At 37.6% G+C, this 16126-nt stretch overlaps 1 protein-coding gene across 1 annotated transcript in view; it reads right to left on the bottom strand.

The window, feature by feature from the left end:
* The window catches only part of COG5 (component of oligomeric golgi complex 5), a 325049-nt gene that overhangs the window by 36637 nt on the left and 272286 nt on the right, over positions 1-16126 (bottom strand). Inside the window, exons 15-16 of the mRNA XM_014831838.3 lie at positions 6578-6688; positions 4963-5025 (exon numbers count right to left, since the gene is read on the bottom strand). Coding sequence (XP_014687324.3) covers positions 4963-5025; positions 6578-6688 — 174 coding nt within the window. The remainder of the gene's footprint in view (positions 1-4962; positions 5026-6577; positions 6689-16126) is intronic.

The following is a 16126-nucleotide window of genomic DNA, read 5'->3' as shown; positions in this document are numbered from 1 at the left end:
AAACTTCCAGTTATAAAGTAAATGAGTCACAGGGATGTAGTGTACAGCATAGGGAATATAGCCAGTAATTCAGAATAACCTTGTATGGTGACAGATAGTCACTAGCCTTGTTGTGGTGATCATTTTGTAACATAAAGAAATAGTGAATCGCTATGTCATATACCTGAAACTAATATAATATTGTATGTCGATTATACTTGAATTAAAAAAAAAGAAGGGGGTGACCTAGTGGCATAGTGGTTAAGTTCGCGCAGTCTGCTTTGGCAGCCCAAAGGGGTTCACCAGTTCAGATCCCGGACGGGGACCTACACACTGCTCGTCAAACCATGCAGTGGCGGTGTCCCACATACAAAATAGAGGAAGATTGGCACAGATCTTAGCTCAGGGACAATTTTCCTCAAGCAAAAAGAGGAAGACTGGCAACACACGTTACCTCAGGGCCAATCTTCCTCACCAAAAAAAAAAAAGAGAGAGAGAGAGATTATTTCATTTTATTAACAAAATAAAGGAATAAAGTCATATGATCATTTCAATAGATGCAAAAAAAGCTATTTCATAAAACACCACCATTTATAATAAAAAAAAGTCACAGTAAAGTAGGAATAGATGGAACTTGTTTAATCTAATACAGGTTATCTAATAAAAACCTATAGCTCACATCATGCTTAAAATAGTAAAATATTGAGTGCTTTACCCCAGGTCAGGAACAAGTCAACAACGTCCATTCTCACCAGTTCTATTCAACGCTATATAAGAGGGCCTAACCAGTGAAACAAGGCATGAAAAAATAGGCATAAAGATGTGAAAGGAAGAAATAAAACTGTCTCTATTTGTATTTGATGTGATGGTTTACACAGAAAACTTTATAGCTGGGTGGGGTTTCCCATTTACAGAAAATAAGAAACAGGAAGAGAAGAGAGCATCTTGGGGAATGCCTACATTTAAAGGATGGGTCGAGGATTAACAACTCCCAGAGGAAACAGAGACAGGAGGCCAGATTAGTTTTCATAAGCTCTTTAAAAGCAGGGAAGTGCATCATACATGTTTTAAAATGTACCTAAAATAGCTAAGATTGCAAAAATACTGAAGCCTCAGCAATCTGGAATATTCCCTTATATAGAACATGAAACCCACACAATAAGAGAGAAATGAATACTTATCGTATATAAATTTAGCAATACAATCACTGTCTACACAAGAAAATCTCAGTAAAAAAAGGATCAGAATTACTGGGCCAAGGTGTTTAAGTGCTACTTATACCTGAAGTAGTTATACGGAAATGACTCTAAATGTACACTAATTAATGTTAACTATGCCATCCACAACATACTAGATGATGCTTATAATATGAGATAAGGAACCTCAACCCTGAAATAACATTTGATTTTGGATAAAATCTCAATGAAGTAGAGAAGAAAAGACTATCATGTGTCTTTACCTATAATTTTTAATAAGAAAAAAGTATGTTTAATATCTTCTCTATCAAATAATAAAAGCACATAAGTGTTTGGTTCTTGGGTTGCAGTCATTCAAGCATCAAAACATTCTATCCCTAATTCAAAGTGATGTAGTAAGTTTCCTACAATTTTATGAAATTCAAGGTTCTCTTTTTTTTATTTAAGTCGGAGGGGTTTTTATAAGATTTAACTAAAAAGCAAGGTCAAAACTGTTTCACTGAATTGTGTTAACATAAGCAATTAAGTCTCGAACTGGCAGGGCCACTGCAGGAGGGCCTTGAGGGAGTCTTCTCTTAGCCGGTTCTCAAAGGCAGCACCGGCGATGCCTCCGCGGGCGGTGGCACCCACTCTCACGAGACCCCGCTGCCGGCCAGCAAACCCCAGCCTCAGGGCAGTTCTCCCCGCGCTGCCTCGAGCCCCAGCCCACACTGACTCATACGCGGAGTAACCTTCGTTGTATGTTATAAATACAGATTCAGAGTCCACCCACTTCTGAATTAGTCTCCAAGGAATTTCTATTTTTAACTTGTCCAGGAGATTTTTTCTTTTTTAAAGATTTTATTTTTTCCTTTTTCTCCCCAAAGCCCCCCAGTACATAGTTGTATATTCTTCGTTGTGGGTCCTTGTAGTTGTGGTATGTGGGACGCTGCCTCAGCATGGTCTGATGACCAGTGCCATGTCTGCGCCCAGGATTCGAACCAACGAAACACTGGGCCTCCTGCAGCGGAGCACGTGAACTTAACCACTCGGCCACGGGGCCAGCCCCTGTCAAGCAGATTTTTATCATGAGGCAAAGGGTAGCCAGTTTGTCTAAACCTACAGAATGGACTTTCTCAAACTATAAGTTGTGATCCTTAGGGGTTAAAAAAATCAATTTAATGGATCACTATGAGACTGTTTCTAAAAAGTAACAGATGAGTATAGAAAATATCAGAGTAGACTAAAAAAAAATTGGAAAAGGGGGCCAGCCCTGTGGCTGAGTGGTTAAAGTTCCTCGCACTCCACTTTGGTGGCCCGGGTTCGCAGGTTCGGATCCTAGATGTGGACCTACTCCGCTCGTCAGACACACTGTGGAGGCGTCCCACCGTCTTCCCACAGAGAGGAAGACTGGCACAGATGTTAGCTCGGGGACACGCTTCCTCAAACAAAAAAAGAGGAGGATTTGCAACGGATGTTAGCTCAGGGCAAATCTTCCTCACCAAAATAAACAAACAAACAAACAAAAATAAGGAAAAACATTATTTTGTGACATCTTTGTTTCAATTATAGAAATGTGTATAGTGTATATCCTATAGATATATATACAATTATATATGTGTGTATATACTTATAAATGCTTTTGTGTATAGGGTCACAAAGTAAAACGTATTTCTTATCTTGGGTAGTGATCAAAAAATGTCTGACAGCTACCGCTAGAAGATAAGGAAAAAACTCAGAACTACAGAAAAGGAGGCTACATGCGTTTCCTGCCTGGAAGCAAGAATGTTAAGACCTTTTGGGTGGTCATATTAGCTGGATTTTGTGGTATTTTTATGATCATCAATAAATTGGACAACTCTTACTAAAAACAATTATTGTATTATGGCAGCTTTAACATTTCATCATCATGAGATGAGCACAGTGGGGAAAAGGATGCAGAGAAAACGCCCAGGTGCCCTCTGACTACACTGGGAAAACAGACCGTCTCCTCTCGCCCTCTTTCATGAATTCAGCGCCCTTAAGTTCTGGGGCCTGTGAACCCCCTCCATGTCACTTATGGACAGCATGTGATCTCAGAAGTTCCCTTCTCCTCTGGGATTTGCGACATCATTCTCTTCCAATTTTCTTTCTCACTCTGTGATTGTTCTGTCTTTGTATCCTCTTTACTCTCTGAATCTAAATATTTCATCTCTCTCTAACTCTACCCAAGTTATCTAAATCTAGTCTAATAGCTGACATTTATTACCTTTGTGTAGGTATATCGTACCATTTTATAGATGCAGAAACTAAGGCAAGAAAACCTTATTAACTTGTCTGAGGTCATACAGCTAGTGAAACAGCTGAGATGGGATTCCTATACAGGCAGTTTGGCTCCAGAGTCTTTCTGTATGGTTTTAGTTACTTGCTTAGTAAGCACTAAATAAATATTTAGTAAATGAATGATGGTGGCAAGGTGTAGCAGACATGACTCTTTTGAGTCAGTGAGGGCTGGGTTTACCAGTTACATGACTTTGAGCAAGCTATTATGTTTAAGTTATATAAAATATAGATAATAATATATAACTTGAACAGTGCTGTCATATTTCAATATACAGCTGTACCGCATAATGACATTTTGGTCAACAATGGACTACATATACGATGGTGGTCCCATAAGATTAGCACCATACAGACTACATGTGCAGTAGGTTGTACCATCTAGGTTTCTGTAAGTACACTCTATGATGTTCACACAACAAAATCACCAAACGACACATTTCTCAGAACGTATACCTGTTGTTAAGCGACGCATGATTGTATTGCACATGACTGGCAAGCAGCAGATGCTAAAGAATCGGTATCTATTACTATTATAAGAATAAATGATTTGCTTGTTTTTTTAAAAGTTACCTATTGTCAACTTACATGGCTTTCAATCTCATACCACATTATTTTTTATTAAACTTCCTGAACATTAGAAAGGAGGTATATTTATGTTAGTATATAAAAAAATGGGAACTTGCTCTGCTTTCAGACCTTACAGATACACATCAGAGTTTCTCAACCTAGGCATTACTGACCTTTTGGGCGCAATAATTCTTTGTTGTGGAGGGCTGTCCTATGCATTGCAGGATGTTTGTCTAAAAGCATTCCTGGCACTGGATGCCAAGAGCACCTCACCCCCAATCATGACAATCAAAAATGTCTCCAGATATTGTTCAATAACCCCTCTAGGACAAAATCACCCTGGTGGAGAACCAGCGCTTTACTGGGATCACACTGGGCCCTACTGCCCTAAGATGAATACTGTGAGACTCTGGCTTCTTTTGCTTATGATACAATTATCATAAGTAGAACACAATCTGTATACACCAAAAGGCTATATTTTTAAACTCTAGAAAATATAAATAGACATGTGTCCTCTCTCTTTAGGATAATTATCAAAATGCTACTTTTGGTATACATAGAGGATTTTGAAATTTTTTTTTTTTAAGATTGGCACTTGAGCTAACATCTGTCGCCAATCTTCTTTTTTCTCTTCCTTCTTCTTCTCCCCAAAGCCCCCCAGTCCACAGCTGTATATACATCCTTCTGGCTGTGCTATGTGGGACGCCGCCTCAGCATGGCCTGATGAGGGGTGCCATGTGCTCACCCAGGATCCGAACCGGCGAAACTCTGGGCCGCCGAAGGGGAGCGCGTGAACTTAACCATTCGGCCACGGGGCCACTCTCTGAATTATTTTCAAAATGTGACATCTTCCCTCATCCAAAAAATTCTAAAATCCACTTTGATCTATAGAGTTAAAGAGTAAATTAAATTCTTTTACCTTTAGGGCTGAAGTTATCGTTTGCTCAGCTGCTGGAGGAAATGCGCTCTGGCTGGAAACCACCTAGAACAAGGTTTTGGTGCAGTTATAGTTTTGCTTAAGTTATTTATTTTTATAAATATGAATTTTGACCATAGCACAATAAAACTGTTTCCACAAGTCACATATAAAATAGTTATTATTACTGAGATATTACTAAGAGTAATATCTCAGAAATATCTCAGATATTACTGAGAATAATATCTCAGAAATGTTTTAAAAATTCATTTGTATTTATTAGTTAAGGCAGGGTGAAAATTCTTCCCTGTATAAAACAAATATATACTTCAAATAATGCAAACATTAAGGATTCTAAGAGCTAGGTTTCCTTTATTCAGTTTGGATAGGTTTTAGTTATAAAGTTTTAACTTGAAAAGGTCAGTCTAAAGCCATATTTACTTATTTCTTTAAGAAAATTCACTTTCTCTAGGCTGACTGCAATTTTCAATGTCTTTAAAATACACGTCAAACACCTCCCTTTTTACAAATCAATACAAACATTATGAAAATTTTGAAAGTATCAATAAAGACATTTAACTCAGCCTAAATACATACAATCTTTCATTGCTTGTGGTGCCTTAGAGTAATAATTATAGGAAATGGAAAATATATCATTTACTCTATTTACTTTTGTTTGTTATTTACTTTTTTGAGATTTGCCCATTAATAACCCTTTAAAATACATTTTGTCTAGGATGTGAAATACACATTTTTGGAAACCCCTAACTATAAAAGGACTATTAAAAATTTTAAGCAAATGAATAATAGTCACCTATAAATATTCTGAAATACAATCTAGCATATTAAAGCTCATATTAGAGGGCAGTTTTCAAGAACATCATCTAACCTGAACTTCCTTCAGGTCTTTTAAACATTTATCTTCCTACTTACTAAACGCTTCGAAAAGAGTTCATAGAGAGTAAACACAAGCTACTCAAAAGTCAAAGATGGGGTTGAAAGCATTGCTTTCCTAGTAATTATGAATATAGTTCATCTTAGGCATAATACATGAAGGCAGTCATTTATTAAAAATGCATTAGAACAAAGCAAAAAGAGTATATATATTTCCTACTTGCAAGTAGTCATCAGTAATTACATCATAAAAATTCACTGTTTTTAACGCAGCTCCTCTCCCTCTTTTTTGTGCTAAAGCAAAAAGGACAGAATCTTTCTGACGCATTGGAGGGCTTAAGAGTTCTTATTCTGTCATTAGCTTTGCTATAGTTTACTACTACCCACAGGATATCAAATTATGCTTTTTAATAGGTATGAAACACATATGATTTATCCTTAAATCATTTCTTCAATAAATTATACCAACCAAACTTGAGGATCTATGGTTCACATGTTTTAAATCAAATGTACAGACAAAACATCACACAAATAATAAAAGCCAGGATCAAAGACTGTTTAAAAAGAGTTTAATTCATCAGCTTATTTTAGTCATCACATTTTCATTGTATACTTTTGCAAAAAGTTAAATAATAATTCATAAGTTGTCCAAATTTGAGGCAAAAAGAAAGAACAACTTGAAATTAAGTCAAAAGAACTTAATCACAATAAAGATAAAGGTTACCTTTGTTACGGATTGGTGCAACTTATACAGTGAATTCACCACCGCCACATTTCTCCTCTGCCCTTCGGTAAGAGGCCCAATCACCTGACTTGCATCTCCTTGCGTGCAGAGCTGTAAGAATTCAACACAAGCAGAAATGACCAGAATGACAGTTCCTATTTAACTGGGGGAAGGTCTGCCCCCCGACAAAGAGAACATGAACTAGAAGCATTCAGGTCCAGCTTTGGACTCCAGCACAGCCGGGAAGCCCTGCAGAGCTAACACCACGGAAGCGAGGCCCACGCGGTCCCGCACAGGAAGCACATCCTCCATCAATACTGCACGGCTGATGGACCTCAGAGCCACGTGTCACCCAAAAGCCCAGTGGGTGCTGTCATTGTGAAACACCAGCAGAGGACTCCCAGGGAACACCTTCTGGCAACTGTCAAGAGTCTTTTTTCTATTCACAAACTCAGGATAAGGCATCAAAAAAAGAGAAAGAAGGAAGGAAGAGAAGGAGAGAGGAAGGAATAAAAATAAACCTATATGCTATGTACATTTGACAGCCACAGCCATCATAATACTCCAATGAAATAAGTGGAGAAAAGAGGATCTACTCTTATTTTTTACAGATTAAAAAAATTTAAAAAGGAAGTTGCCTAGGGGCTGGCCCCGTGGCCGAGTGGTTAAGTTCGCGCGCTCCGCTGCAGGCGGCCCAGTGTTTCGTTGGTTCGCGTCCTGGGCGCGGACGTGGCACTGCTCATCGGACCACGCTGGGGCAGCGTCCCACATGCCACAACTAGAAGAACCCACAACGAAGAATGCACAACTATGTACCGGGGGGCTTTGGGGAGAAAAAGGAAAAAAAAAAAAAAGGAAGTTGCCTAAGATTATAGGGATGACCAATAGGAGTGGCATTAAGAACTTTCTACTCCTGACTTTCAATTTACCTCTAAAAGCATGAGTTTTAGGGAAAACGATATGGAATGTTTTACTGAGTTAATCTAAAACTATCATAGGTCAATTTAAGAAAACAAATCCACGTATAAAGCATTCTCATATTGAGCAGATTTCAATCCAATCCTCTATAGCAATTATTATTTAAAGATAAAATAAACTTGATCAAAACAAACAAACCAAGATCCAAATAACGTGATGGATGTGGTTGTAGATCTGAAACATGAAAAACTAGCCTTTTAGGAGAGGCGAAACTAAGAGCATCATCTCCTTGTTATAGTGAGCCAAATAAAGTATGAGAGAAAGAAATACTATTTTTCCATCTACTTTCCTTTGATAAACACACATACACACACATATATTTTCAAAATTAAACTCAATTCCCACTTTATCAATTCCTACTTGTGGTAATAAAATGCAATTTAAAAAACAGTAAAAATTGCAGTGAAAATAAAGGGAATAATCCTTTGCTAAAGTTACAACCCATGATGATGGCTATTAAGTCAACATAAGGCTTTTTATCAGGGTAAATAATTCCAACTTATCTTGCTTTTCCTCGTGCACACAGTCACCAACTTGCAGTCAAGTTGTGTTCTAAAATCGTCATTTGTAAGTCGGTGGTCTGACAAAAGCCTATTTCTCCTTTGGACGCTATGTTAAGAATTAATGGTTAGACTCTCAGGAGAGCCCACAAAATCCACCTGAGTCGCCAATGTGGTGAAGCAGTAACAGAAGCTCTGAGCTCCTGTGAGAAAGCAGACGACGGGCTCTGTGCTGCGGTGAGGGGGGAAAGTCTCCTGAACAAGCCACTCTGGCGATTAAAGTGGCAATGGTCAGTGGCATCAGTGGTTATGGAAGATCCAGGGTCAGATGCTTAAGACATATCCGTCCATAAGGGGCATTTAAAAGTTATGAGTTCTAGCTGTACAATTTTTTAAAAATCCAATCTATCTTACTTTTCTTGAGATTCTCTCCAAACAATTTTGAAGAATTAACAACGAAATGGGATATCTCATTTCCACTTATTTCATGTATTCCATATTTAATGAAGAGACAGGTCTACTGCTAGAAAAGGGTGGAGATCATTTTGTTACTGAGGACTGATCATATTTTTAGGGTTTAAAAGTATATAAAGGTCCATTCCACAGCCATTAGGATGCTATAACCAAAAACACAGGTAACAAATGTTGGCCAGAATGTGGAGAAACTGGAAACCTCATACACTGCTGGCAGGAATGTAAAATGGAGCAGTCTCTCCAGAAAGCATTCTGGCCATTCCTCAAAGGTAAACACAGAGTGCCATATACCCACAAATTCGACTCTTAGTTGTACACACAAGAGAAACAAAAACATATGTTCACACACAAACTTGTACACAAATGTTCCTGGCAGCATTACTCCATTGCACAATAGCCGAAAAAAGGTAAACAACCCAAATGTCAACCAACGGATAAATGGATAAATAAAATGTAGTATATCCATACAACGGAACATTACTGAGCAAAAAGAAGGCCTGAAGTTCTGATAACGTGCTACGACATGGATGAACCTTGAAAACTTTCTCCGTAAAAGAAGCCAGTCACAAAAAGCCACATATCAAATGACTGCATTTATATGAAATATCCAGAATAAACAAACTCAAAGAGAAAGAAAAGTAGATTAGTGATTTGGGGCAGGTGGAAGAGGAGCAAATGGGGAGTGACTCCTAATGGTTAGGAGGTTTCTTCTTGGGGTGATGGAATGTTCTAAATTTGATTGTGAATATACTAAAAAACATTGAATTGTATACTTTGAGCTTTTAAAAAAAGCTGTTTTTAAAAAGTATAGAAAGAAGAATCCCCAGACTTTAAGAGCTGTCTGGTGAATGCCCTCAGAGCCTCGTGAAAACTAAGGTTAAGATAAGATGGCTAAGTTAAACAGACCTACAAAGCTCTATGAAGAAAATACTAGAGGCAGAGCAGCAAAGCATTGAGAATATTAAAAAACTAAAAATGAAACATCACTTGTGCCAAAAACACAGAACAAAATTTAAATATCAAAATGAAAACATAACACTAGAAGATTGGAAACGGAGGATAATCTGCTCTTTATCCTGCTTTTACAGCACAGAATATAATCGGTTAAGTGCATCCTGTGTCTCTCTCCAGCACCACTCCTGTCACAATAATTTTTTTCTAAATCATACATACACTATGGCCCTTTACCCCTAAATATTTCAGTGTGTACTTCCTAAGAATAGGGACAGTCTCTTAAAAAACCTCAGTTCAGTTATCAACTTCATAAATTTACATTGATACAATACTTTTATCTGGAATCTGCCATATCTCCAAGGAGTTCTGGGTCCTTCTAGTGGGGAGTGGTATTACAGACTAAGATCTGGGTACCAGGTGTACTCATTGCTACTCACTCCTGCAGTAACTCTTGATTAACTCAACAGACGTACAGATAGTCCTTCCAACACCCAGGACTCTCAGTTCCTTGTCCTCTTCTCCTTCAGGTTAGAACTACACAGTGAACACTCACACACTGAGAACGTAGATTTCACAATTAACATTCTGCAATTTGCTTTATATCACATATCTATCCATCCTTCAACTTATTTTACATTTTTGATTCATTTCAAAATAATTTGCAGACATCAGTATACTTCAGTTAAACACGCATATGTACTTCACCTAAACACTTAAGCATGCATATAATTAACTAGAATTCAATATTTACTTAATTTTCTTTTTAATGTAAAATTTAGGTAAGATGAAATGCAGACATTAAGTGTACAATTCAATGAGCTTTGACAAATGGCTTTTCTTGTGCAGCGCTGACCACGTCACTTCACAAGCTTCCCTCATTCCACTTCCCAGTCAACCCCCTCTTCTGGTTCACTTAGCCGTGGCTCTCAGCCGGGCTATACTCAGAGACAGTATGGAAAGATATTTTTAAAGAGTTTCAAAGACAATGTTTCACAGCTCATTCAGTCTTTTGCCAGCCCCTGCTGCCACTGTGTTGTTCTTCCTGAAAAAAAATTTTAATTTTTGCTCATACATACTGTTTTCAAAAACATTAAAAATAGAGCATAATTTATTTTTTCTAACATTTTATTATGAACACTTGAAAGACTTGTACATTGAACACCATATACTGACCACCTAGATTTTACTTATGTTATCCAACCCTCTATCCATTTTCTATTTTTGATGCATCCGAAAATAAAATGCAGACATCAGTATACTTGTTACTATTGACTTCACCCCTTGATTAGTTTTGCCTATATCTTTCTATTAAGTTTTTTGTGTATGTGCATGTAAAACTTCTTTCACTCAGCATAAGGTTTTTGGTTTTCACCCATGTTTGTTCCTTTATATTGCTACGTGGTATTCCATTGTATGAAGTTATCAGAGTTGGTTTTATCCATTCTCCTGTTGTTCCAAGAACATCAGTAATAAAATGAACACTAGAGTTGTCTCTACCACTTGGTAGCTGAGTAACATATGGCTTCAATTTCTTCATCTGTAACATGCAACTAATAATACAGTTCATACTAAAGTATCCTTTGTAGACTGTAAAATGCCTTAGCAATGTAAGGTATTACCATTTTTATCTCTAGATAACTCTATGTCTTGATCTTATTTTCTTCTCACTTATCCCTTTGCTTGGGCTTCTGTCCTACAACCCACTCCTCCAAGCTCTAGCCCAGCTCAGTACTGGCTAGGGATGAAAGCACAGATGAGGACTGAGGAAACAGGACCAAAAGCCAGTGCAGCTGCCTGGAGTTAGAGTGCATTCTGGCTCCTTCTGGGTTGTGGTAACAAAGGGTCTTGCACAAAGTAGGCGCTTTCTAATGACTTGAGAATCTTCCCCACCTTGAGCCACGTTAACTTTCATTGTTTCAAGTTATTCCCTTCATTTGAATTCCTTAAAATTGACTTTTCACTAATTCATGTACATGTTCAGCAAGGCATCTTAAAATAGAAGATGCTCACTGGGTATCTGTTGAAAGACTGAAGGGCCAGAGTAATGGTTTCTCATTGTTGGTTTTTCAAAGTCCACCTTACTTGAGATGAATAAGATTGTATGGAGGTGCAAAAACACAGCCTTGGCTGTAAAGCATTAGGAACTGAGGGACTGGAAAGGTGGGAGCGGTAAGCGACTCAACATCCTAAACTATGAGAAATGTACATCTGGGGAATCATGTTACACTATTTAATACAATCTGGAAATATGTCAGAAACCAAAAGAGCTGTATTTGAGTTTTAAAAATCTCTTGCAAACACGGAAAGAGAGGAAATCCATAGGCTAAAGGAATCCTTAATAATAACTAAATGGGGGCTGGCCCCATGGTCGAGTGGTTAAGTTTGTGTGTTCTGCTTTTGTGGCCCAGGGTTTCGCCAGTTCGGATCCTGGGTGCAGACATGGCACCACTCGTCAGGCCACGATGAGGCAGCGTCCCACAAGCCACAACTAGAAGGACCCACAACTAAAAATACACAACTATGTGCTGGGGGGATTTCGGGAGAAAAGAAAAAAAGAAGAATAACTAAAATGGTTCCTATGTGCAAATGATAAGACATTATTTCTTTTTACATTTAACTATCTGAAGAAAATATTTTTCAGAAATTCTAATTCTGTACATCTGCTCACTAGGAACATTATGTGAACTCAATGTGTGAGAAATAACTGAGACTGAATCCTTGAAACAACGATAAGCTGTAGAGTTAACACGAAGCATGTTTTTATATAATTAACTTGCAAATGAAATGACAAAGATCTCCCTAACATCATAGCTGAGGGCTAGAAGTAAAAGAACTAAAACTGACAATTCAAGAGGAGAGTTGGATGACAGCTTTAAATTTCTACTTAGAAAATCTACTGAAAATTACTTTGGGGGAATTATAAATTTGGTGACTCAGAAGAATGTCTAAAAAGAACAAGAAAATACTTTATGGATTAGTTATGAATTAGAGAATGTCAAGTTACTTTTCAGGTACTACAGAAATACCATTAGTACTCCATTTACCTATAATTTCCATTACTGCTAAGGAAACATCAAGACTATAGGATAACTCCTTTTTATGTAGACTTGTTCATAATAAATCTAAGTATTTCTTCAAGCATACATACCACAAATGAGAAAAAAGCATGCATTAGAATTTCATAGGTTTAGAGCAGAACAATGTGAAATTATACTCATCTACAATGCTTCCCTGAATGAAAACAAATCAAAACATTTTTATACTCAAATCAGATATTTTTAACAAAAACTTTGAAATAAGTTCTGATGAATCTTTAGTTATATCTATAGTTAGTTATTTTTCTGAAAGGGGTGAGCCTGTTTGCATTACACTTACCACATTAATTAAAATTTTTTCTGCTGAGGAAGACTCGCCCTGAGCTAACATCCGTGCCAATCTTCCTCTGTTTGGTATGTGGGTCACTGCCATAGCATGGCCACCAAAGAGTGGTGTAGGTCCATGCCTGGGAACCAAACTGGGCCACTGAAGCAGAGTGCGCCAAACTTGACCACTAGGCCATGGGGCCAGCCCTCCAAATTAATTTTTAATGTGAAATTTATATTAAGACAAAATCTTTTGATCTAATATATGCTTTCTATTCAATTTGGGGTTCACAGTGAAAAGAAAAAAGTACACACAAAATGTAAAGTATTATTTCTAGTGAAAAGTATAAAGGGCAAATATCTGGCTCTCCAATTGTCATTCCTCACTCCCACGCATACAGAAGACAGCAGTAATGCACTGGGGCCCTGTTATGGCCTCGCAACACAGCACTCCAGGCCGTGACTAGAAATCTCTTAGACCTGACCTGAGGGGTGAACTCTTAACAGATCAGCGATCACTGCTCTACATCTTAGCGGTTTTTCTAGACATATGGTCCAAGGCCTCTAAGCGTATTCCATGGTTTAACTAAATGTTTTCTAGGTCAAGAGATGCTAATGAGCAATATATTCCAACAGCTGCAAAAGTGCTTTATCCTTACATATTCCACTTATTAGAAATATAGCCTATGAAGATAATAAATTAAAGTTATATGTACAAAGATAGTGTTATCTATAAAACAGAAAAATTGGAAAACCCTGGTATATTAGCAGTACACACGATGGAACAAATAACAACAGAAGATGCTCATGTTGTAGTGTCAACTGTAAGAAAAAAAGCATATCTGTCTATGCCGCAGTTTGCTCTTACAAAAAGACTGGAAAGAAAGAAAGCAAAAATGTTAAGAGATAGTATGAAGCATTACATAATGAGGAATGTTACCAAAACATTAGTAAAGGGCACTGTGGAATTCCACAAAGTATCTAAAAGGTTCACTTGTAGAATACACTTAGAAATTGTTATAGAAAATAATTTCATCCATTACAAAAACGAGAGATGTGCAATCTCCATCCTTGAAAGATAATATGAGAAAATAAATCGCTTTGGTTACTGTTTACTTGTCCAAAAGAAGGTTTTTGGGAAAGATAATCTCTTTTGATCTACTAATCTGTGACACAGATGAAAATAATGATTTTTATTGACACTTACTTATCAAATGTTTTCACTCTAGATTACTTGGTTCAGGTTAAGGAACACAAAAATAGAATTATGATTAAATATCACTTAGCTTATTATACTATGCTAATTATCCTATAAAACTCATTATATAAATATATACACAAACTCACAGTTAAATTATCAAACATCCGTAACACTAAATACAGTGTGTACTACATTAGAACTTGTATGGTATTTGGAATCCAGATGCAAGGCACGTTTCTGTAACGGACAGCAAAGGACAAACCTGTAGATTTATGCAGGAATCCTTCACTTCCCTGGCTGTAAACTTAACTAAACTTCCCTGACAAATGAAACTAATTTTCTTAGGTGTTAAAACTATCAGAAAGTATTTTCAAGAAGATCTTTCTACAGTACATCACACTTTTCTGTTTTCATAAATAAGGTACACATGTACCTTAAGACGGCAAAGTCTACTTAACCACCATCAGTGTTCACAAGTGTCACAGTGGGTGGTGTTCTTGTGCCACTACACCTTTTTGTTTTACAAACGACTCTGTTACAACTTAGTGGGGTATACGTGCCTGCTTGCCCCTTTCACTCATTAAACAGCCTTAGGTTGCCACAGGTTTTGAAATTTTATATTTCCTTTTTCTTTAAACTTTGATGATTTCATGAACTCTTTTCTTATTCCTAAGGTGTCTCATTCCTAAGTTTCCTCTCTTTGGTCTTCTCTTCTCTCCCCTCATCTTGGTCTAACTTGCTCTAAAGTGGAAAATAAGCAGACTATGCACATGAAAGCTGGGAGGCTTTCCTAGGAATTAAGTGTAGACTCTAGTGCAGGGACATTGTGACATCTACTCTAGCAGTTAGAGGATGTTTTTATTTCCTTCCTGGTTCTTATTTATATTTCAGAATTTGTCAAATATTTGACTACTTAATTAACAACAAAAAAAGAGGTGTTACTACTTATCTCTTTACCTAAAAATAAGGATAGGTACATTCTACAATCATGTAGAAGAGATTCAGTGGTGATATTACATCTTGACATCAGACTAAACCTTCGCACAAATCTCTTATCAAAGAGACAATCGCTTGAGACAGGTTCCCTTTTGGACGGTCAACATAGAACCAAAAAAGCTGGAAACCAAATCAAATCCTGTTGGGGCCGGCCCAGTGTCGCAGCAGTTAAGTGCGCACATTCCGCTTGGGCAGCCCGGGGTTCGCGGGTTTGGATCCCGGGTGCAGACACGGCACCACTTGGAGAGCCACGCTGTGGCAGGCGTCCCACCTGGAAAGTAGAGGGGGATGGGCACGGATGTCAGCTCAGGGCCAGTCTCCCTCAGGAAAAAGAGGAGGATTGGCAACAGATGTTAGCTAAGGGCTAATCTTCCTCACAAAAAAATCTTGTCTATATACGAGAGATGAGTAATCACCATTTTTGTAATTCAAAGCTGTGTTGCTCAGACACCCTGCATTCCTGTTACAAAGCCCTTTATCAAGCCACCCCTCTCTAACCCCCTGCAGATGTTCTCCCATGCTCTGGGCCTTTCAGTCAAAAATCGCCACCTGGCACACGGGATTTGGGAACTACAGGGGCTGGGGAAGGCAAAATTAGCTAAGAATGGTTCCTTTGGAGCTTTTACTTTATTTTTCTTTAAAGGGCCTTATGCTTTTGAACAACAGATGGAATTTCCACCTACCCATGACCAATCACTGACTCCTAAACATTGGCCTTGTTAATTAATTGAATCACACGTTTGTGTATTTTTAATTTTTTGAAGAGAGAACTGTTCACTGTCAGGTATGCTGAGCTTTCCCTATTTTCCAATAATGAATACTATGACTAATTCATCAATTGACAGGAAAATTCTTCATAGATCCACAAAGTATAGAGAATAAGGCCTCTTTGATTTGGGTAATTTGGGTTTGGTACAGACTGAATTTTAAACCACAGAATTTACAAAAGAAATGGGAGTTTGTTATCCACAGGGATACAGAAAAACTAAAATACCGGCTTCCTACTATTAAGGCCTAAGTTAACCAATAAAATTTAAAAGAATAATTAGTCTTCATATATTTATATATAGACTAGTACTTTCAC

This window comes from Equus asinus, chromosome 1, assembly GCF_041296235.1.
Source record: "Equus asinus isolate D_3611 breed Donkey chromosome 1, EquAss-T2T_v2, whole genome shotgun sequence".
In the NCBI taxonomy this organism is placed as follows: Eukaryota; Metazoa; Chordata; class Mammalia; order Perissodactyla; family Equidae; genus Equus; species Equus asinus.
The sequence above is the reverse complement of the archived record's forward strand: the minus strand, read 5'-3'. Positions and strand labels throughout refer to the sequence as shown.